Below are 24606 nucleotides of genomic sequence, written 5' to 3' on the forward strand. Positions count from 1 at the left end.
GGAGAGATTTTGATGTTAAAAACATGTTAACAAGATATAAAAGCTAATTATTTTTGGGAATTAAAGATGTAAGATGCAAAAATAAAATCAATGGCTGCATATACTCTGGCTACAAAATACCACAAAATGCATCCAACATGACACCGTTCAACACGGAAGACCTATTATCTCTTCAGCCAAGGGGTTCTAGCTACTTCTAATGTTTCAATGAATTGCATACATGACATGTTGGATTTAATATAGATATTTCAATTTTGTATGAGATATTTATATTTTTATTACATAGTTTACAAGCCATGATCATATGAATACCTATAAGTCAATAATTAATATTTGCATTCACAAAAAAAACTTTTATTATAGATTTTAAAAATACAGCACTTAATATACAAAATTAAAAATTAATGTAATATCTCAACAAAATGTACACAGCAGAAGAAACTGCACAGTAGGGGTGAAATTCCACTTTGAAATGTGGCATGTCTGTAACTTGAATTTTTTCATCGTAGAATATCCAGTAACAATGTAGGGGAAGAATGGAGATGCACACCAGATTTAAAATAAAACTAAAGTCAGGAAGTTCTTCAAGCAGGCACTGTTCACACTCAGCAACCTGTGGCATTAAGTCACAGAATCAAGGATTCCAGGCATTGTTTACGATGACAGCCAGATCCTTGCTGGATGAACGAATAGGAGACTGGCACATGAGCAAGTATAATAACTGTGATGAACGGCCTCCATTACTGCTGGAATTTTTATAATGTACAGTAAACAGCCACCCCATCGGTATTCATATTGTGCGTTTGTGGAAGCCTGCTATATGATTAAACAACAGAAAAATATAGCTTTCTGTTAAATAAGGAGTATTGAGACTCACAACATTGGAAAGGATAGTGGGAGAAACTATGGACATATTCTGAATGTTAAATTAAGAAATAAATCCCACACTGACAACTATTTACAGAAATACAGAAAAACCATCATAGCATTAGTTTGAATTATCCCTCTCTTGAAAGAGGTCGAATGCAGTCTGAATAAAAGCACAATGCTTAATCACTGTTGCTTCCTTCACTGTCAGAGTACGCCCCCAGAAGGCTTAAGGAGGAATTATGGGCTGTTGATGCTTGCTGTACTTGTGGGCATGACCCTGTTAACATTGCTGAAGGAGGTGACACCACAGAATTCTGACTGTTGCTACCTAGAACATGAAAGTAACAACGTATTACAGATATTTAAGAGTTAACAATTCAATGTATGACTTGTCTGAGTAACTATTCTGGTGCAGAAATTGATTTCTGCCTCACTTCATTTTCATAGTCATACAGCATGGAAACAGGCCCTTCGATCCAACTCATCTGTGCTGACCAGACATCCCAATCTGACCTAGTCCCATTTGCCACCATTTGGCCTATGCCCCTCTCAACCCTTCCTATTCATATACCCATCCAGGTGCCTTTTAAATGTTGTAATTGTACCAGCCTCCAACATTCCTCCGGCAGCTCACTTCATACACACACACTCTATGTGAAAAAGTTACCCCTCAACTCATTTTTAAATCTTTTCCTTCTCACCTGAAACCTAGATCCTCCAGTTTTGGACTTGCCCACCCTAGGAAAAAGATCTTGACTATTCACCCTATCCATGCCCCTCATGATTTTATAAATCTGTGTAAAGTCACCCTTCAGTTTCCGAAACTCGAGGGAAAACAGTCCTGGCAACATCCTTGTAAAACCTTCCTGCACCTTCTCAAGTTTAAGGGTGAACATTTTTAGATGTCTCCCAGATTGGCACTTCCAGTACAGTCATGGTTAGATTAAGTAGCAGTGTTCTCAGTCAACCATTTACAAAGTTATGGAATACAGCCAGCCCATGAGTATTTCACTGTGATATGGATTGAGTGCAACATTCTGGGGGGAGCTACCTTTTGAGGTGAGATGGTCATTGTGACCCTGGTAGCCTCTCTGTGCAGTCATAAAATTATGTGAATTATATTACATTCTACCCATGCATTATATGAAAATCCTAAATTGCCTAGGGGGTGGCATGGTGGCTCAGTGGTTAGCACAGCTGCCTCACAGTGCCAGGGACCCGGGTTTGATTCCAGCCTCGGGTGACTGTCTGTGTGGAGTGTGCACATGCTCCCCATGTCTGCGTTGGTTTCCTCCGGTTTCCTCCCACAGTCCAAACGTTAGCAGGTTAGGTGAATTGGCCACACTAAATTGCCCAAAGTATTCAAGGGTATGTAGGTTAAGTGCATTAGTCAGGGGTAAATGTAGGGTAGAGGAATGGGTCTCGGTGGGTTACTTTTTGGAAGGTCTGTGTGGGCTTGTTGGGCCAAAGGGCCTGTTTCCATACTGTAGGGATTCTGATTCTAATTCTAATTCTAATTTCTAAATCTTTTCCTCGGTCAACATCACTTAAAAAAAATTAAATGAACATTTTTGTTTGTACGAACCTCATTGTGCATATTTCCCGTCAGTTTCAACCAATATTATTGACTTTGAAAGACATTTGTTAAATGCAAAGCACTTTAGTAGGTCCCCAGGATGTAACAAGCAGTATAGAATTGTTAAACCCTTTCAAGTTTTCCTGCCTGCTGCATTTCCACAGATTCGTGGTACCATCTTGTATCTGTCTCCTGTGTCATTGGCTGTTTTATCATGAGGACATCACATCTCAAATCTGTCCTCGTCCCCACATTTGCACAAGTTCCCCTTACAGCAAGGGTTCACCGTCATGAACAGACCCTTCTACTCGTACACAGGACCAACATTACTGTGGGCAAGATCACTGATGCCACTTGATGTTGTGATCACACAGCACAGCAGAGCCTAAGGATCAACACTGGAAGCTGTGTGAAACTCTTCCATTTCCCGCATTTATCCAGGCTTTATTTCTGAAGTGGAAACAGATTTACACATTTTGACGCCTGATTAAGACTTGCATTTTAGACAGCATCTTTCCCACTTTTAAGGCATCCCAAAAAGCTTTGCAGGAAAACTAAATACTTTAGAAGTGTCGTTACTGCTGTAATGTATGAAACGTTTCAGCTCCACACAGAGAACAGCAGACCTGTATGAGAAGGGCAGTGTTGGCAGGAGATAAAAACCAGCAGGACAGAGTCCCCTCAAAGAGTCCTACAAGTGAGTAGTTGGCAGGTATTTCTTCCATCTCAAGAGTGTGTTGCTGGAAAAGCACAGCAGGTCAGGCAGCATCCGAGGAGCAGGAGAGTCAACGTTTCGGGCATAAGCCCTTCATAAGGAATGAGGCTTGTGGATCAGGGCTGAGAGATAAATGGGGGGGAAGGTAACTCAAAAACCAATAGGTGCATAAAGGTGAAGGAGAAGGTGATAGATCAGAGGGGAGAGTGATGAATAGGTCTGGAGAGTGGTGCTGATCGGTAGGCTTGGGATTGGGATAATGTTGGGGGAGGGAAAATGAGGAAATTGTGGAAATCCACAATTATCCCATGTGGTTACAGGGTTCCAAGGCGGAATATGAAGCGTTCTGCCTCCAGGCGTCAGGTGGTAATGGTTTGGCGGTGGAGGCGGCCCAGGACCTGCATGTTCTTGATGGAGTGGGAGGGGGAGTTGAAGTGTTCAGCCACGGGACAGTGGAGTTGGTGGGTGCAGGTGTCCAGAGATGAAACGATCCACAAGAAGGCGTCCTGTCTCCCCGATGTAGAGGAGAGAACACCGGTGCAATGGATGCAGTAGATAGCATTGGTAGAGGTACAGGTAAATTTCTGATGGATGTGGAAGGATCCCTTGGGGTCTTGGATTCTTCAATGTCTCTCGACTGGTTTAAATCAGGACAGTTTATTGAAGCTGAAGTATACAGTTAAGGAATTCACTTTTTAAAAAATTACTACACAAATTAATTCATTAAACAGAGAACACTGGGCAGGCAACATGTTCCAGCTAGAGTATGAGGGAGTGAGTGGATGTCAGTGTGACTCATATTGACCGCATCTACAGCAAGTGCAGACTGCCCGAAGAATTCTGGCTCAAAGATGATGAACGGAGTCGGAGCTGTGGGCACTGCAATACATCAAGGAGATGGGCAGGTACTTGGACTCTGCTTCAGGAGACAGTCATACCCTTCAGATTAGTTACATCAAATATGGTCTTTGATCACGGACGTGAGGATGTGATTGTGCATGAGGCAGGTGTGCGGATCTGGAATTTAGCCTGGAGAAGGCAGTGCCCTTATCTAATGGGTACAAGGTTTTTTTTCTCTTAGTGTGGATGAGGCCATAGACCGCAGAGAGGATGAGCAAAGTGACCACAGCAATGTGTTCCAGAGCGCCATTCATTTGAGGAGCATCAAGAGAAATGTAGTAGTCATATGGAGTAACATGTTCAGGGAAGAGACAATGTTCTTTGCAGTGAAGGCCTACCTGGTGACAAGATTCAGGACATCTCTCTGGGCTTGAGGGGTAGGATCCATGCAGGTATCAATAGCGTAGGTAAAGTAGGACAGAGGTCCTGCTGAGGGATTAAGAGCAGCTCAGGGGCTAAACTGAAAAGTGGAAGCACAAAAGTAATAATCTTGGGACTACCATCTGAGTGATGTGCAAATTGATGCAAAGTAATTAAAATTACGAATATAAAAGCGCAGCTCAAAGGTTGGCATGGGAGTAATAAGTTCTGATTCATGAGGCATTGTCAGGTCAGCTGGCTTCATCTGAGCCATGTTGGGACCAACGTCCTGGCGAATAATACAACTAGAACTATAAATAGAGAATTAACCTAATTAGCCAGAGGAGGTGGAGAGAAAGGGGGTGGATTCAACTGAAGGGAAGTTTGAAAAATCGAAAAGAAACAGGTGGGCCAGGGTAATGATGTTGACTATGGGATAATTCAAGGCATGAGCACCTGAGAAAACTTTGCTTTTTACTGAAACTTTCTACAAGTCATCTGTATCACACCTGAGAGGGGCTATGAGGCTCAGATGAGTCATAAAGTCATAGAGATGTACAGCATGTATCCGCATTGGTCCTATCCGTCCATGCCCACCAGATATCCCATCCCAACCTAGTCCCACCTGCCAGCACCCAGCCCATATCCCTCCAAACCCTTCCTATTCATATACCCATCCAGATGCCTTTTAAATTGCAATTGTACCAGCCTCCACCACTTCCTCTGGCAGTTCATTCCACACACGCACTACCCTGTGTGTGAAAAAGTTGCTCCTTTACATCTTTCCCCTCTCACCCCAAACCTACGCCCTCCAGTTCTGGACTCACCCGACCACAGGGAAAAGACTGTCTATTTATCCTATCCATGTCCCTTATAATTTTGTAAACCTCTATAAAGGTCACTTCTCAGCCTCCAACGCTCCAGGGAAAACGGCTCCAGTCTGTTCAGCCTCTCCCTGTAGCTCAAATCCTCCAACCCTGGCAACATTCTTGTAAATCTTTTATGAACCCTTTCAAGTTTCACAACATCTTTCCGATAGGAAGGAGACCAGAATTGCACACAATTGCCAACAATGGCCTATCCAATGTCCTGTACAACCGCAACATGACCTCCCAACTCCCCTACTCAATACTCTGACCAATAAAGGAAAGTATACCAAACACCATCTTCACAATCCTATCTACCTGCGACTCCACTTTCAAGGAGCTATGAATCTGTACTCCAAGGTCGTTGTTCAGCAACATTCCCAGGACCTTGCCATTAAGTGTAAAAGTCCTGCTAAGATTTGCTTTCCCAAAATGCATTGATGTTCCATCCCAAGAACAGCAAACCTGACAGTTCCGACTGCTCTGACGATGCATCACTAGGCAGTCAGTTTAGATTTGCATTCAAGAGCGGGTTCCTCTGACTTTCAGCGAATATTACGAACTGAGGATCCCAGGTTTATCAGATGTCAGAGGCATGAAGATAGTCATGATTGTGCATCATAGAAGATTAGAGACATTTTTGAGCATTCAAAGCAAAGGAGAGCTATTGAGAGGTACATTCACTGGGGAGCCGCAGAGAGCCTGGATAAGTAAATGAACTGCAAGAGTTTGACACATACTCAATTCTGTTTAAAATGAGATCAAACAAAAACTAGCCGATTCCCAAATACAATAAAACCAAAAAGCTCAATATTTTGCACAGAGTTCTCACCATTGCTTGCTGAGGAGTCTTTCTGGGAAGTATCCCCTCCCCTCAGGCTGGCTGAATCCACTTGTTTGGTCTGTGGCTTCTTCACCACCAACCCAGAAAGATGAAGATTTCCACTGAACTTTCCCACACTCCTCTCCCAACTCTCGGCCTTCAATTTTTTACTCTGATGATCTGTATTCTGTTGTAAAGCAAAACAAAACTAAAACCATAAATAAAAGAACATCGACAAACACCTTAAATGGTCATACCAAATTTGAGTACTGCTGAAAAAAAGGACATATTTTGACAAAACCTTTCATCTTGCACTCATCATGATGCATGCACATGGGCTGCAAGTTATCATAGCCAAAAATGGACTCCTGCAAGTAGTGTATGAACTTTACAGACATTAAGTCTAGCGTGGATACCATAGGCAACTCCTCTACTCTGCTACAAAAACAGGAATTGTTGGAGAAACTCAGCAAGTCTGGGTGCATCTGTGGAGAGCAAGCAAGATCAATGTTTAAGGTCCAGTTAACGTTCATCAGAGCTCCTCTATTCTGCTACTTCTTTGATCCATCAATCACAGTTTTACAGGATAATCAGTCAATTCATTTCCTCTCACCTCTTCCAAATTTCTTACATTCTTTCTTAAAAGGTTCTTTTACACGGGTACAGACAGTTTTCTGAACAAAATTAATATACTGTGTGCGCTGGAAATCAGAAACAAAAATCACAAAAGTGGGAAACAATCAGCAAGTCAAGTAGCATTAGAAGAGAGTTAACATTTCAGGCCGATATCCTTTTCCTCAGAATGGAAATTGGCCTCGCAAGGTTCCACAAACAGCAGCACACTAATGATCAAATCAATTTAGTGATGTTCCTCGAAAGGCAAATACTCAGCCAAGACAAAGGCTCACCATGAGGACATTCCCTGAAACATTAAATCTCCTACTCTCTGCACAGTACTGACTGACTAACTGAGTGTTTTATGTTTTATTCTGCAGCATTGCTTGTCACCATGCTTCACATATGCACTCTAATGTTAAGAGTATCGGCAAGCTAATTTAACACAACTACATATCTGTTGCTCTATCTCTCATTGGCTGTTGGGAAACTTACAATATTACCTTCATAGTGGTTGCACTTTGCTTATTCCTGAGTTCTACCCATATGGCCTCGCTGTATGAGCCCACCATCATGATTAGGCCCCTCCATTTGTACACAGTTCCAACAGCATTGTGGGCATCACTGATGCCACTTGATGCTGAGATGTACTAAGGTGTACTCCCACAGTGCAGCTGTGACATTCTCTTAAATCAGTAATTAAATTCCCCCACCCCTTCTATATCACGCCTGATACATCTAAACCCTGAAACGTTGAGAGGCCAGTCCTTCCCTTCTCTTAACCATATTTGTCTTGTGGCTACAACACTGTTGTTCCATGTACTAATCCAGGCTCTAAGCTCATTTGCCTTACCTGTTACTCCTTGCATTAAATACACTTCAGAGTGCCAGTAATGCTGTGTTCATTAACCTGACCCTGTTCTCACTATGAGACTTACTTGACTTAATACTGAACTTCTCCTCAATCACTTCGCATGCCAACTTACTGCTTCAGTTCTCCCCACCTGCCAGACTACTTTAAACCCCCGAAGTGGCACTAGCAAACCTCCTTAATGGGATATTGGTGCCCCTCCATTTTAGACACAAACTAAAGACCACAATGTCGCAGAGGATCAGGCCATACGTGAAAAGACTGGAGGGATGAAGAGTTTATCCTTAAAACTGGCGAATGATAGGATCTCAGAAGTAAATTAGAAATGGTATGATACACTAAATACATTTAATATCAAGCTGTAAACAACAAGAGATAAATTGGGAACTGAGGAATTTAGAATTGATATCTAAAAGTTAGTGGGCGGCACGGTGGCACAGTGGTTAGCACTGCTGCCTCACAGCGCCTGAGACCCGGGTTCAATTCCCGCCTCAGGCGACTGACTGTGTGGAGTTTGCACGTTCTCCCCGTGTCTGCGTGGGTTTCCTCCGGGTGCTCCGGTTTCCTCCCACAGTCCAAAAGATGTGCAGGGTCAGGTGAATTGGCCATGCTAAATTGCCCGTAGTGTTAGGTAAGGGGTAAATGTAGGGGTATGGGTTGAATGGCCTGTGACAATGCATGAAATGAGTTTCTTAGCTTTTAAGCACTTGAAAAGGAATCCAAATCATACCTCATTGAGAATATCTGTGGGCCTCTGAGGGGCTGGCGAATTCAGTTTACAAGGTTTAGGGAGTTCCTCATCAGAGTCCGAATCATCTAGAATTCTCTTCACCTGGGCACTTTCCAGCATGGACCTTTCAGGATAGAAAGAGGCAAGATAAATCAACACAGAACTGATTCCTGGCATGTAACTCTCTACAGGAAAACAAACTGATGCTTGATTGGGAAAAGATAAAGAGAATCGGAAGGAGAAGGGAAAGAGTTAGTGTTCAGGAAACAAAATTTTGACTGGATTCCAAACTTCAAGAAACCAGTGTCAAAGTAGCAGTGTAATTAAGGAGAGGACTCTCAAACTGATTCAAAATATTGTGCAGTTGTTAATATTCAACTTCACTCCAATGCTGGTCAATGGACTAGTGAAAGCAGGGACACACAGTTTGCAGCGTTTTAGTTCTACTCAAACTTACTGGTCAGAGTGCAAAAATGAAATAGAGACTGGAACGTGAACTCACACAAACCAGCATCTGGTGCTCAGTGAGTTGTGTGGATATTTCTAATAAAAATTGCCAGATTTTCTAAATTAATAACCTCTACAAGAGGACCGTGTGTTTTATTTTGAGATAACAGAAAAAAAAAGTTAACATAATGATCTTTGAGAGGAAATAATGATTGTAACCCATTACTCTTCTCTACCTCACACTGAGGCATCACTGCATCACTACTTTGTGGAAACAATCACATCCAGACAGTGATCAGGCTATTTCACTGTGAAGGGCATCACAGTCGAGCCCAGTCTCACCACTCGTCTTAATTTTTTTAAAAAACTTCTGGATTGCGATTAAAATGGGCACTTTGATTTATTCCCCCAGAATCTCCAGTTCAACCCTAGGGCACTGACCCTAGATGGGATCCTCCTTACAACACTCTGGCTGTGACCAACTAACTCAGCAGAAAGCTTTCCTCTGCATCCATTCTGCTTTTTGATGTCTCAATGCTGATGACCATCATTACAATTCTGAATTTGGAGAGTCAGGCCTACTTCATTTCTCGCTCATCTTCCTCCTCCTGCTGTCGTTTCAGGTCTTTCTCATATTTCTGATACTCCAGTAACATGCTCTCAAAGTCAACATTGGCCTGTCGCTGGTTCAACTCCTTCAGCTCCTGCAGGTTTTCCAAGACCTCCATTTCCATTTTGGAATCTTTAGTCCTGTTCTCTAAAACCTTTAAAAAAGGATGAACACATGGAAGAGTATGAGTGCTGAAATCACTGGGCCATATCAGCCATTCACCTTCACGTGAGTGAATTTCTGATCAGCACATTGCACCCTCACACTGAAATCCCCACACCTCTGCCATTTTCATATTTTTTCAACTCTGGTTTTATTGTTAATGGCAAAAACGTTGTTTCAAAATGTACTAGTAAGTATGACATTGAATATTTACAATATATTCTGCTAGGAAAGACTTTGGCAAGGCAGTTTTATTAAGGTTCCAAAATGTTACTGCCACCTCATCCCCACAAGAGGGAGAAAGGAACATAATGATATATGATTGAGGTTAGATGAAGGTGGCAAGAGGCCAGAGTGCAGAATACACTCTGGAATGGGTCTGTCAGCACAGTGCAAATAGTTAGGAATACCTTCATCGGGTTGTTCAGCTCTTCATCCTCCCGTTCTTTCTGCATTTGCTTCTCCTGCTCCTCCAGCAGCTTCTCTGCTTGGAAGTTTCGTGTCGCTCCATGCTCCATCACGTAGTCTGTGTTCTCAGGGTCAGTCTAAAAGGTCAGACACACACCAGCAATCAAGAAACGGCCACATGTCATGCCAACTTCATTCCCTTGGTTCAAACAGAAAGCAAGTCCAGCAAAGAGCTTCGGTTTTAAGAATCCTTTCCTTTCAGTATTAAGCAGTAATGAGTGCACATAAATATTAAATGGTAAAATACAATAGTGATTGTGGGCTTGAACCCTGGGCTCTGCAGATATAGCTTACTGCAGTTAAATGTTCTTAAAAATAGTCTCTGCACCTTGGCTTTAACACGCTCTACAATTAAATAATGACATTTACCATCAAGATTTACAACAGTAGACTGGGATAGAAATTCTCATGTGATAGGAATGACTAGCCAAGACTGAGTTTTATTGTTATTGCTAGTTATATTCCGGCCATTTCAAGTGTCAACCATATTGGAGTGGGATGGGAGTCATACACAGGACAGACTGAGTAATGATGCCTTTCCTAAACGGTGTTAGTCAGGCAGCTGAACTTTTAAGTGTATGGTCACATTTACTTTTTAGTTCTTAAAACAAAACAGAATTGAAGTTTTCAAAATACCAAGGTAGGATTTGGACTCTCATTCTCTGGATTCATCCAAGTCTCTCAATTACCAATGCAGCAACAGAACTACTGCACTACCATTGAGTCCTCTTACCTATATTCTTGCTTAACTTAACTAATTGGAAATTCAATTTTCTTCAGCACCAATTTGCTCGGTTAATGATGCTGCTGAATGAAAGCAATCTGAATTAGCGCAGGACAATGAGTATAATTAACAGGGGAGTGCAAACCCATACTGTAGGATCCACCAACTTCTGGACAGACAGCTCAAATTGGGAAAACATTTCTTCCAGCTCTCCTTTTCTATGGACTTAGGGAAGGAACTTTTGTTATCTTTCAACTCCTAGGCAAAAGACTGCTGGGCTGAAGAATTTCATCTAAAGCCACATGCTCCCTGCAGCTTGCATTGCCAAAACTTTGGACAAGCTCCATGTAACTCAAGTTTAATTCAGATCCATCCTGCCTCAGCACCACAGTAACCTCCCCCACCCCAACCACCACAAATGGTCAACATTCACATGGAACTTTGAAACATGTCAAACGTGACACCAACATATCCTGTAAGTGAATACGTAAGTTTGGCAGTGCAACCTTTTCAGTGGAGTTTCCCTCTCGCCTCTATCATACCATACATCACTGCATTCTGACCGAGCTCAGATTCAAGTTTGTCTATCCCATGACACTTGGTGTCATGAAGGCAGTAACACCAAACAGTGGGCTGAGAACAATAACATGCCAAGATTCCCTCTGTTATTATGTACATTTGAAATCACTATAAAGCTCTAGTTTCAAAAACAGAATTTTCCGTGAAGCCAATTATGTTCACTTGCCTTCAGTATCAACTAATGAACCAACAGCTGGATACAGTGTACAAACTGATATAATTATAACTTAATAACTGATCATTTCTGGCTGTAAAGAAGAAAATTCTTTCACTGTTGGTGGTGAGAAAGGCACTCCCTGTAAAAAATCCTTCCTACACGCCCAGAGTATGACACTCTCCATATGTTGGCCTTGAGGTGACTGGTGAAGATGGGGTAGTTGTCACATCCTGTGGGATATCCCCTTGTATAGCAGGTAAGGAGAAAGATTCAGCAATTTTATTGAGGTCCATGCTGAATCCATGAAACAGGCCTTTGTGCTCTACAGGTACTGGACTACCTGTTGAGGGATGGAGTAATGCTTAGCGCAGCTGCCATAGAATTGGAATGGGGAAATGTCACTGTTTAAGATCTTTCAGCCAGAGTGTACTAAGTAGCTGGAACCTCTGTAGAATGCCTTGAATGCACAGAGGAATCTTGATTATATGAAAGAGATGGGCGGGCACTATTTTGTTTGGATAATTGATTATTCGGTTAATTGATTCAATGTCTCTCCTCTGGGGTTCGGAATTTTCTGAAGTTTCCTTTTTCCTTGCTCTGCCTGCCTTGGTACCTCTCTCTGTCTCAGGGTTTGTTACTGAGCAGACATACACTTGTGTGAAAGGGATGTGCAGGATTGCTGAAGCCTTCCCTACCCCTCCCTGTCCCCCAATCAGTTCAATGGGATTTTACACAGCGAGCACTTGCTAAGTCCGCTCTCCATTCAGGAGGCGAGGCAGCAGCAGCACGTGCGTGCGCTCCCGCCTCCCCCTGTCCACAACCACCCCCCTCCCCCCCAACTCCATCCAACACCACCTGCTGCCCAACCCCACCATCCCTCCCACCCGTCTGCCCCCCAACCCCATCCAACACTGGCCCCTGTCAGCAGCATCACTGTAACTCCTGTGTAACAGTTCTTGCAAGGTATTTTGTAAATGACATTAGCTTTGCTTGTTGAAAAATACCTTGCAGGGACTGTAACACACACTACATTGGACAAATGGGCAGAAAACTAGCCACCAGGATACATGAACACCAACTAGCCACAAAAAGACATGGCCCACTCTCACCTGTATACTTACATACGGACAAGGAAGGACACCACTTTGACTGGGAAAACATATCCATCATAGAACAAACCAAACAGAGACACGCACAAGAACTCTTAGAAGCATGGCATTCCAACCGGAATTCTATCAACAAACACATTGATTTGGACCCAATTTACCACCCCCTAAGAAAAAGAATAGGAAATGGCATCACCACAGGAAATGCCATCACCAACCCAAGGAATAAATATCACTGAAGTAAGGCATCTTAAGGTATGTGTCCGTGAATACATACACTAGAGGGAATCAATGTCATCAGGACAAGGAGTGGAAGATTATAGACAGGGTGGGACTGACAATATGCTGCAAAATTTACTGTAATCCTGGAGAAAAAGTACATTCCTTGGTTGAAGTAATGCAGTGCAAATACCACTTGTCGGAGAGAACTGCATACGAATGAATCGATGAGATGTAGACATATTTACTTTAAATGTGATTTCTGCCAGACACCTAGTACACTTGATGTAGAAGCGGAAAATGGGCAGACCCAGATAGACTTCATTCTGTACAGTTTCCTTTCGTGCGTTGAACTTCTTCCCTTTGTATATGTACTCTCCACATGTCTTACACCTAACACAAGAGAAGAATACATGAAAATGTCAAACAAGACTCTCTTGTTTATACAGTCAGTCCTATGCATCACAACAAGTAAAAACAGGTTCAGTTGGGGACACAGAAGCTGGAAAATGTCTCTCCTAACTATGTAGGTCATCAGTCACAATCTATGTTACAGGATACCTAATGCCTCCACAAGATGACCTTTTCCGTCTTAAAAGAATACAGTGAATTAACAGTGCAGCATGGTGGCTCAGTGGTTAGCATTGCTGCCTGACAGCGCCAGGGACCTGGGTTCGATTCCAACCTTGTGCGATTGTCCATGTCGGGTTTGCACCTTCTCCCCATGTCTGCGTGGGTTTCCTCCCACAGTCCAAGCAGGTTAAGTGGATTTGCCATGCTAAATTGCCCATTGTGTCCAGGGACGTATAGGCTCGGTGGGTTAGCCATGGGAGTTGCAAGGACAGGGTGCATCTGGGTAGGATGCTCTTCGGAGGGTTGGTGTGAACTCAATGGTCAAGTGGCCTGCTTCCACACTGTGGAGATTCTATAACATTCACTACACAAGCTGACAACTTCTCCCCCACCTCTGCTATTCTCTGACAGAAAGAATAACATCAAACTTGTAAACATGATCGCTGGTGCTTCCGAACAAATTTCTGTTGAAATTCTGGTTGACATCTGCCCAATTTTGTTATTTCATTATTTTATAGATCTTCTCAAATCATCCCAGTCTTTCCTCTTTAAAACACAAAGAATTACATTCTTTTTTGTGAATACTAATTTTCTTGCATTTTATGGAAGAAACAATTAGCAAAATATTCTTAATGCTTTAGATTCTTAAGAGAATGCGTCTCAGTGCACAGCTTTCATCTTCAAGTGACCTTATTGAGAGGTTTCAGTAAGTGACATCATGCTGAGAACCACATCTGGAGTTAGGCCTGAACATATCAAAGCTGTGGTCTGTTCAGAGTACAACGTACAGGCTTTGCTTGGCTGGAAAAAAGCAACTGTAAAAAGTATTTTTTGATCAATTAATTGCTAACGTGGGATTCCTATTCTAAAAAGCTCAGGCCCATAATTGGGAAAAACAGGCAAAATTAAAAGTTACTTCGCAAAATACAACAGAACAGGAATAGATTAGATTAGATTCCATTCAGTGTGGAAACAGGCCCTTCGGCCCAACAAGTCCACACCGACCCTGTGAAGAGTAACCCACCCATACCCCTACATTTACCCCTTATCTGACACTACGGGCAATTTAGCATGGCCAATTCACCTGACCTGCACATCTTTGGACTGTGGGAGGAAACCGGAGCACCCGGAGGAAACCCACACAGACACGGGGAGAATGTGCAAACTCCACACAGTCAGTCAGTCGCCTGAGGCGGGAATTGAACCCGGGTCTCTGGCGCTGTGAGGCAGCAGTACTAACCACTGTGCCACCGTGCCGCTATTGTCAATCAAAATAACAAAGGAATAGCACAATCTTGTTGGTGGGTTTTTGTATTGAAGGACACATTATGTACTGTGCAGGTTTGTATTGAAGGACACATTATGTACTGTGCAGGTTTGTATTGAAGGACACATTATGTACTGTGCAGGCATGACCACCACTAATAGAACTACTTCACATAGGAAAGCACTTATAGCCACCTATTGGCTCATCAAAAACTGCTGAAAAATGCCCAGTTGAGAGAAAATGGTTAGTTGATAGCAAGCTCAGCTTGAAAAGCTTTTTCATTGCAGAAAGAAAGACAGACAGACTAAGGAACATGAAGAGTTCCAGAGCTTTGAAATATAAGATAAAAGCATTTACATTACCACCTTGTCACAGCTCTCTGAAACCTCTCAAAGCATTGCATTACTTTGAACCACAGTAACTGTTATGTCACAAAAAGAACAATAATAATGAAAAAGCACTGGGTCACAGAGTTCAGAATTTGAAAGCAAGTAAATGGCGAGCTCAGGTATCTGACTAAAGACTCTCCCTAGAAGGAGAGAGAATTAAAATTGAGTGATTGTGTTTTTTATCCCTAAGAGAATAGTTGTAGAAGAGGTTGCCACCTTGTGTAATCAATGCTGATTCACCACATTCTTGAATGTTTGATGCGCAGGACACGATCATTTTGTGCAGGATTTAAGAATCCAGTAACATAAATCATGATTAACACAATGACCCACAAGAGTGGAAACATATCTTCCAATACCCAGTTACTCAATGATGCCAAGATACTGAGCTAGAATTTGGGGCACATGACGTGCAAGCTACTGGAGAAATCATGTCAGGTAATTGGTTGTGAATGCAAACACTTCAGTTTCCTTTATTAAATTAAATTTACATCAGTAAACAATGTAAGCTAACATTCTTTAGGATGTACAAAATTAATTCTAAAGCAGGTAAAATGTTGATGAGCAGCTTGTGCCTACCTCATGTTGAAAGGAGCCATTAATCGGACCACATACTGTCGATCTTTGGGAAGTTTGAGTTTTGGGATCTTTGACGGATCAAAGTCCGGTGGGTAGTATTTCTGGTGGAAAGAAATGAAACACACTCGTCGGGATTCTTTTCGGAATCAAATAGTTTCTGGGTTGTTTGCACGCTGAACAAAGTGACAGATGTTGGAATTCAGTGAGGTATTCAAGCATTTGGTTTACTGTGAACTGAGTCCCTCCACTGTCCAAACTTCAGAATAGCACACAGTAGTACTATAATTTTATCATTTTAACCCTTTAACCTGACTCTTGACTCTACCACTTATTATAAAATTAACTGTAGTTTCATGCATTCAGTCAATAGGTTAGGAATTGGTCTGGTACTGCCTGGACTAATTTCACATAGAACTCTTGCAACCAGTAAACGTTTGTCTGACTCTTGTATACAAGAAGGATAATGAAATTGGTTCACTGGGACCCTTTTGCCAGGTGAGCTGCCCAGAAGCTCAGACTCATGTGGAGACACCACCAAGGGATCCCCAGCCTGGCAGGGGGAAGGGGGCAGTCATTTTCTGTCACCAAATGCCCTCATTCCCAGCTACCAACTCCTTCACTTTCCCCTCCCCTCCCCGCTCACCCACCCCACCTCCCCCACTTACCCCCCTCCCCTCCCCTCTCCCTTCCCCCGCTCTCCCCTTTCCCCTCCCCCTCTCCCCCCTCCTCCCTCCCCCCCTTGCCCTCCCCCTCTCCCCTATTCCCCCTCCTACCCCCTTGCCCTCCCCCTACCCCCCTTCTCCCCCTCCCCCTCCCCTTTCCCACTCCCCTTTCCCCCGTTCCCCCCTCCCCCCCACTCCCACTCCCCCTTCCCCCGTTCCCCCCCTCCCCCTTCCCTCTCCCCCTTCCCTTCCCTTCCTCCTCCTCCTCCTCCTCCCCCCTCCCCCCCCTCCACCTCCCACCTCCCCCTCCACTCGCCCTACACACCCCTCCCCCTCACACCCACCCCCTCACCCTCACCACCCCACCCCCACCCCCTCTCCCCCACCCTCACCCCCACCCCCCCACCACCTCTCCCCCACCCCCTCCACCTCTCCCACTCACTCACTGTGGTGTAAAATTCCAAGCAGTGGAATGTGGTGAAACGGTTAAAAATTATGTCCCAATACATGTGTGAATCTAACCGGAATGGAGGTGTTGCTTAGTCCCGTGTGAATCTTATTACACACCTCCCCGTGTGAATCTTCTTATCTGTATGTAACCAGAATGGAATGTGTTTTTTAGCCTTGCTCTGCTGTTCACATGAATGTTTATATCTGGAAAAGAGTATATCAGCTGGAAAAGTCTCCAGTTCGGTGAGTCTGCTCCGGGGTTACGTTTAACCGCCGAGCGTGGGTTGTTGGCAACCGCTCTACGAGAACTGACGGCTCCCAGTTCCGGTAACATGTAGAGTGAGTATAAGCCAGACCCGTTGTGGCGACGCTGCGGGGAATAAAATGCCCATATTCTAGCAGACTCGCCTCTTGGTCGTTTGTTCTGTGTCAGACTACTCTCCTACGAACCTGACCTCGAGAATTTTTTTAAAACACTCACCCCCTCCCTCACCCCCCACTCCCTCACCCCCACCTCCTCTCCCTCACCCCCCCACTCCCTCACCCCCACCCCCTCACCCCCACCCCCTCTCCCACTCCCTCACCCCCCCACTCCCACTCCCTCACCCCCCCACTCCCTCACCCCCCCACTCCCTCTCCCTCACCCCCCCACTCCCTCACCCCCACCCCCTTTCCCTCACCCCCCCACTCCCTCACCACCCACTCCCTCTCCCTCACCCCCCCTCTCCCTCTCCCTCACCCCCCCTCTCCCTCTCCCTCACCCCCCCTCTCCCTCACCCCCACTCCCTCACCCCCTCACCCCCCACTCCCTCACCCCCCACTCCCTCTCCCTCACCCCCCACTCCCTCACCCCCCACTCCCTCTCCCTCAACCCCCACTCCCTCAACCCCCACTCCCTCAACCCCCACTCCCTCTCCCTCACCCCCCACTCCCTCTCCCTCACCCCCCACTCCCTCTCCCTCACCCCCCACTCCCTCTCCCCCAAGCCCCTCTCCCCCACCCCCTCTCCCCCACCCCCCACTCCCTCACCCCTACCCCCTCTCCCTCACCCCCCACTCCCTCACCCCCACCCCCCCCCACTCCCTCTCCCCCCCACTCCCTCTCCCTCACCCCCCCCACTCCCTCACCCCCCCCACTCCCTCACCCCCAACCCCCCACCCCCACCCCCTCTCCCTCACCCCCCCCTCTCCCTCACCCCCCCACCCCCATCCTCTCTCCCTCACCCCCCCACCCCCACCCCCTCTCCCTCACCCCCCCACCCCCTCAACCCCACCCCCCCACTCCCTCACCCCCACCCCCTGTCCCCCACCCCCTGTCCCCCACGCCCTGTCCCTCAGCTCCCCACGCCCTGTCCCTCACCTCCCCACACCCTCTCCCACACCCCCACCCCCACACCCCCCCACTCCCACTCCCTCACCCCCCCACTCCCCCACCCCCACCCCCTCTCCCTCACCCCCCCCAACCCCCTCTCCCTCACCCCCCCCACCCCCTCTCCCTCACCCCCCCCACCCCCTCTCCCTCACCCCCCCCACCCCCACCCCCTCTCCCTCACCCCCCCACCCCCACCCCCTCTCCCTCACCCCCCCCACCCCCTCTCCCTCACCCCCCCCACCCCCTCTCCCTCACCCCCCCCACCCCCTCTCCCTCACCCCCCCCACCCCCTCTCCCTCACCCCCCCCACCCCCACCCCCTCACCCCCCCCACCCCCACCCCCTCACCCCCCCCACCCCCACCCCCTCTCCCTCACCCCCCACCCCCACCCCCTCTCCCTCACCCCCCACCCCCACCCCCTCTCCCTCACCCCCCACCCCCACCCCCTCTCCCTCACCCCCCACCCCCCCACCCCCTCTCCCTCACCCCCCCACCCCCTCTCCCTCACCCCCCCCACCCCCACCCTCTCTCCCTCACCCCCCCACCCCCTCACCCCCACCCCCCACTCCCTCACCCCCACTCCCCCCCCACTCCCTCACCCCCACCCCCTGTCCCTCACCTCCCCACACCCTCCCCCTCACCCCCCCCACACCCTCTCCCTCACCCCCACCCCCTCACCCCCCCACACCCTCTCCCTCACCCCCCCCAACCCCCTCACCCCCCCCACCCCCAACCCCTCTCCCTCACCCCCCCCACCCCCACCCCCTCTCCCTCCCCACCCCCTCTCCCTCACCCCCCCCACCCCCACCCCCTCTCCCTCACCCCCCCCACCCCCACCCCCTCTCCCTCACCCCCCCCACCCCCACCCCCTCTCCCTCACCCCCCCCCCACCCCCACCCCCTCTCCCTCACCCCCCCCACCCCCACCCCCTCTCCCTCACCCCCCCCACCCCCACCCCCTCTCCCCCCCCACCCCCACTCCCTCACCCCCCCCACCCCCACCCCCTCAACCCCCCAGCCCCCACCCCCTCAACCCCCCAGCCACCACCCCCTCAACCCCCCCAGCCACCACCCCCTCAACCCCCCCAGCCCCCACCCCCTCACCCCCCCAGCCCCCACCCCCTCACCCCCCAGCCCCCACCCCCTCACCCCCCCAGCCCCCCCTCACCCCCCCAACCCTCACCCCCTCACCCCCCCAACCCTCACCCCCTCACCCCACCAACCGCCACCCCCTCACCACCCCCCTCTCCCTCACCCCACCCCCACCCCCTCACCACCCCCCTCTCCCTCACCCCCCACACCCTCACCCCCCCTCACCCCCCACGCCTTCACCCCACCCCTCACCACCCCCCACCCCCTCACCCCCCCACCACCCCCCACCAACCACTCACCCCCCCACCACCCCCTCACCCCCCCACCACCCCCTCACCCCCTCACCCCCCCACCCTCCCCCTCACCCCCCCACACCCTCTCCCTCACCCCCACCCCCTCCCTCACCCCCACCCCCTCAACCCCCCCACACCCTCTCCCTCACCCCCACCCCCTCTCTCCCCCACACCCTCTCCCTCACCCCCACCCCCTCTCTCCCCCACACCCTCTCCCTCACCCCCACCCTCTCTCCCCCCCACACCCCCTCCCTCACCCCCACCCCCACCCCCTCAACCCCCCCACACCCTCTCCCTCACCCCCACCCCCTCACCCCTCCACACCCTCTCCCTCACCCCCACCCTCCCCACCCCCACCCCCTCTCCCCCCCACACCCTCTCCCTCACCCCCACCCTCCCCACCCCCACCCCCTCTCTCCCCCACACCCTCTCCCTCACCCCCACCCTCCCCACCCCCACCCCCTCTCTCCCCCACACCCTCTCCCTCACCCCCACCCTCTCTCCCCCCCACACCCCCTCCCTCACCCCCACCCCCACAACCCCCCCACACCCTCTCCCTCACCCCCACCCTCTCTCCCCCCCACACCCCCTCCCTCACCCCCACCCTGACCCCCTCAACCCCCCACACCCTCTCCCTCACCCTCACCCCCACCCCCACCCCCTCAACCCCCCCACACCCTCTCCCTCACCCCCACCCCCAAACTCCTCACCCCCCCACACTCTCTCCCTCAGCCCCCCACACCCTCTCCCTCACCCCCACCCCCACCACCTCACCCCCCCCACACCCTCTCCCTCACCCCCTCACACCCTCTCCCTCACCCCCACACCCACCACCTCACCCCCCCCACACCCTCTCCCTCACCCCCTCACACCCTCTCCCTCACCCCCTCACACCCTCTCCCTCACCCCCTCACCCTCACCCCTCCACACCCTCTCCCTCACCCCCACCCCCTCACCCCTCCACACCCTCTCCCTCACCCCCACCCCCTCACCCCTCCACACCCTCTCCCTCACCCCCACCCTCCCCACCCCCACCCCCTCTCCCCCCCACACCCTCTCCCTCACCCCCACCCTCCCCACCCCCACCCCCTCTCTCCCCCACACCCTCTCCCTCACCCCCACCCTCTCTCCCCCCCACACCCCCTCCCTCACCCCCACCCCCACCCCCTCAACCCCCCCACACCCTCTCCCTCACCCCCACCCCCCTCACCCCCCCACACCCTCTCCCTCACCCCCACCCCCTCACCCCCCCACACCCTCTCCCTCACCCCCACCCCCAAACTCCTCATCCCCCCACACCCTTTCCCTCAGCCCCCCACACCCACCACCTCACCCCCACCCCCACCCTCTCCCTCACCCCCTCACACCCTCTCCCTCACCCCCACACCCTCTCCCTCACCCCCACCCCCCACACCCTCTCCCTCAGCCCCCCACACCCTCTCCCTCAGCCCCCCACACCCTCTCCCTCAGCCCCATCCCCACCCTCAGCTCCCCACACCCTCTCCCTCACCCCCACCCCATCTCCCTCACCCCCACCACCTCACCCCCCCACCTCACCCCCCCACACCCTCTCCCTCACCCCCCCACACCCTCTCCCTCACCCCCCCACACCCTCTCCCTCACCCCCCCACACCCTCTCCCTCACCCCCTCACCCCCCCCACACCCTCTCCCTCACCCCCCCCACACCCTCTCCCTCACCCCCCCCACACCCTCTCCCCCTCACCCCCCCCACACCCTCTCCCCCTCACCCCCCCCACACCCTCTCCCCCTCACCCCCACACCCTCTCCCCCTCACCCCCACACCCTCTCCCCCACACCCTCACCCCCACACCCTCTCCCTCACCCCCACACCCTCTCCCTCACCCTCTCCCTCACCCCCACACCCTCTCCCCCTCACCCCCACACCCTCTCCCCCTCACCCCTCCACCCCCACCCTCACCCCCCTCTCCCTCACCCCCCTCTCCCTCACCCTCCACCCCCCCTCCCTCACCCCCCTCTCCCTTACCCTCCACCCCCCCAGCCCCCCTCCCTCACCCCTCCACCCCCAGCCCCCCTCCCTCACCCCTCCACCCCCACCCCCCCTCCCTCACCCCTCCACCCCAACCCCCCTCCCTCACCCCCCTCTCCCTCTCCCTCACCCCCCCACCCCCCATGCCTCACCCCTCCACCCCCCCTCCCTCACCCCTCCACCCCCACCCCCCTCTCCCTCACCCCCCCTCCCTCACCCCTCCACCCCCACCCCCTCACCCCTCCACCCCCACCCCCCTCGCTCACCCCTCCACCCCTCTCCCCCACCCTCACCCCCCTCTCCCTCACTCCCCACCCCCACCCTCACCCCCCCAACCCACACCCCCACTCCCCTCTCCCTCACCCCCCCAACCCCCACCCCCTCACCCCCCCTCTCCCTCACCCCCTCACCCCCCCCAACCCCCACCCCCCCTCTCCCTCACCCCCTCACTCCCCCCAACCCCCACCCCCCCAACCCCCCAACCCCCACCCCCCCAACCCCCACCCCCTCACCCCCCCTCTCCCTCACCCCCTAACCCCCACCCCTCACCCCCCAGCCCCCACCACCTCACCCCCCCCCAGACCCCACTCCCTCACCCTCCCCAGCCCCCACCCCCCCAACCCCCAACCCCTCACCCCCCCAGCCCCCACCCCCTCACCCCCCCTAGCCCCCACTCCCTCACCCCCACAGCCCCCACCCCCTCAACCCCCCAGCCCCCACCCCCTCAACCCCCCAGCCACCACCCCCTCAACCCCCCCAGCCACCACCCCCTCAACCCCCCCAGCCCCCACCCCCTCAACCCCCCCAGCCCCCACCCCCTCAACCCCCCAGGCCACCACCCCCTCACCCCCCCAACCCTCACCCCCTCACCCCCCCAGCCCCCCCTCACCCCCCCAACCCTCACCCCCTCACCCCCCCAACCCTCACCCCCTCACCCCCCCAACCGCCACCCCCTCACCACCCCCCTCTCCCTCACCCCACCCCCACCCCCTCACCACCCCCCTCTCCCTCACCCCCCACACCCTCACCCCCCCTCACCCCCCACGCCTTCACCCCACCCCTCACCCCCCCACCACCCCCCACCACCCCCTCACCCCCCCACCACCCCCTCACCCCCCCACCCTCCCCGCACCCCCCCTCACCCCCCCACCACCACCTCACTCCCCGCACCCCCCCTCACCCCCCCACCACCCCCTCACCCCCCCCGCACCCCCCCCTCACCCCCTCACCCCCCCCGCACCCCCCCCTCACCCCCCCACCCTCCCCGCACCCCCCCCTCACCCCCCCACCACCCCCTCAGCCCCCCACCCCACCCCCTCACCCCCCCACCCCACCCCCCCACCCCCTCAGCCCCCCACCCCACCCCCTCACCCCCCCACCCCAACCCCACCCCGCCCCCTCACCACCCCGCCCCCTCACCCCAACCCCACCCCGCCCCCTCACCCCCCCACCCCGCCCCCTCACCCCCCCACCCCGCCCCCTCACCCCACCCCCTCACCCCCCCACCACCCCCTCACCCCACCCCCTCACCCCCCCACCACCCCCTCACCCCACCCCCTCACCCCCCCACCACCCCCTCACCCCACCCCCTCACCCCCTCACCCCACCCCCTCACCCCCCCACCCCACCCCCTCACCCCCCCACCCCACCCCCACCCCCACCCCACCCCCTTAACCCCCCCACCCCACCCCCACCCCACCCCCTCACCCCACCCCCTTAACCCCCCCTCCCCACCCCCTCACCCCCCCACCCCACCCCCTCACCCCCCCACCCCCTCCCCACCCCCTCACCCCCCCCTCACCCACCACCCCCTCACCCCCCACCACCCCCTCACCCCCCCTCACCCACCACCCCCTCACCCCCCCCTCACCCCCCACCACCCCCTCAACCCCCCCACCCCACCCCCTCACCCCCCCACCCCACCCCCTCACCCCACCCCCTCACCCCCCCACCCCACCCCCACCCCACCCCCTCACCCCCCCACCCCACCCCCTCACCCCCCCCTCCCCTCACCCCCTCACCCCCCCCTCACCCCCCCTCCCCTCACCCCCTCACCCCCCCACACCACCCCCACCCCACCCCCCCCCTCACCCCCCCCTCACCATTCCCCCACCCCCCCTCACCCCCCCTCCCCTCACCCCCCCCTCACCCCCCCACCCCACCCCCCCCCACCCCCCTCCCCTCACCCCCCCCTCACCCCCCTCCCCTCACCCCCCCACCCCACCCCCCCCCTCACCCCCCCCTCACCATTCCCCCACCCCCCCTCACCCCCCCTCCCCTCACCCCCCCCTCACCATTCCCCCACCCCCCCTCACCCCCCCTCCCCTCACCCCCCCCTCACCATTCCCCCACCCCCCCTCACCCCCCCTCCCCTCACCCCCCCCTCACCATTCCCCCACCCCCCCTCACCCCCCCTCCCCTCACCCCCCCCTCACCATTCCCCCACCCCCCCTCACCCCCCCACCCCACCCCCTCACCCCCCTCCCCTCACCCCCCCCTCACCATTCCCCCACCCCCCCTCACCCCCCCTCCCCTCACCCCCCCCTCACCATTCCCCCACCCCCCCTCACCCCCCCACCATTCCCCCACCCCCCCCTCACCATTCCCCCACCCCCCCTCACCCCCCCACCATTCCCCCACCCCCCCCTCACCATTCCCTCACCCCCCACCCCCCCCTCACCATTCCCCCACCCCCTCACCCCCCACCACCCCCACCCCCTCACCCCCCACCACCCCCTCACTCTCCCCCCCCTCACCATTCCCCCACCCCCCCTCACCCTCCCCCCCCTCACCATTCCCCCACCCCTCACCATTCCCCCACCCCCCCTCACCATTCCCCCACCCCCCACCCCCCCTCACCATTCCCTCACCCCCCACCACCCCCACCCCCTCACCCCTACCCTCCCCCTCACCCCCTACCCTCCCCCTCACCATTCCCCCACCCCCCCCTCACCACCCCCCTCCCCTCCCCTCACCCCCTCACCCCACCCCACCCCCTCTCACTCACATTCAATACTTTTCTCTCCGACATCTTTCAGAAGCTGTTGAACTAAGCCCCGTCCTTCCTCCGCCCCTATTGGTTCACGTTATGGCCCTTTCCCGCTCCCATTGGCTAACACATCGG

The 24606-nt window shown here is 53.0% G+C and overlaps 1 protein-coding gene across 2 annotated transcripts; it reads right to left on the reverse strand.

Annotated features, from left to right (window-relative positions):
* Positions 1 to 338: 338 nt before the first annotated feature.
* On the reverse strand, positions 339 to 24606 carry yju2 (YJU2 splicing factor homolog). 2 transcript variants are annotated; one of them, XM_043720947.2, is made up of 8 exons: positions 24490 to 24606; positions 15607 to 15707; positions 13047 to 13191; positions 9956 to 10090; positions 9356 to 9537; positions 8327 to 8450; positions 6120 to 6297; positions 339 to 1198 (listed from the first exon to the last, which is right to left on the reverse strand). In XM_043720947.2, exons 1-8 carry the CDS (start codon positions 24511 to 24513, stop codon positions 1050 to 1052), a joined length of 1038 nt encoding a protein of 345 aa, XP_043576882.2. In that variant the 5' UTR covers positions 24514 to 24606; the 3' UTR covers positions 339 to 1049. The 2 variants fall into 2 exon arrangements, with proteins under 2 accessions (XP_043576882.2, XP_087832251.1); XM_087976125.1 differs by lacking the exon at positions 339 to 1198 and adding an exon at positions 1209 to 4521.

Source organism: Chiloscyllium plagiosum, unplaced genomic scaffold, assembly GCF_037043375.1.
Source record: "Chiloscyllium plagiosum isolate Xiang-an unplaced genomic scaffold, Cpla_swu_hap1 HiC_scaffold_28, whole genome shotgun sequence".
NCBI lineage: Eukaryota > Metazoa > Chordata > Chondrichthyes > Orectolobiformes > Hemiscylliidae > Chiloscyllium > Chiloscyllium plagiosum.

Excerpts from the sequence above, each read along its gene's own strand:
- yju2 (XM_043720947.2), bottom strand. The coding sequence starts at position 24,513 with ATGTCGGAGAGAAAAGTATTGAAT. Across the intron at positions 8,451-9,355 it reads GAAGATGAGCGAGAAATGAA|GTCCATGCTGGAAAGTGCCC; the intron begins GTAGGCCTGACT and ends CTATCCTGAAAG. Across the intron at positions 6,298-8,326 it reads CCACAGATATTCTCAATGAG|AATACAGATCATCAGAGTAA; the intron begins GTATGATTTGGA and ends GCTTTACAACAG.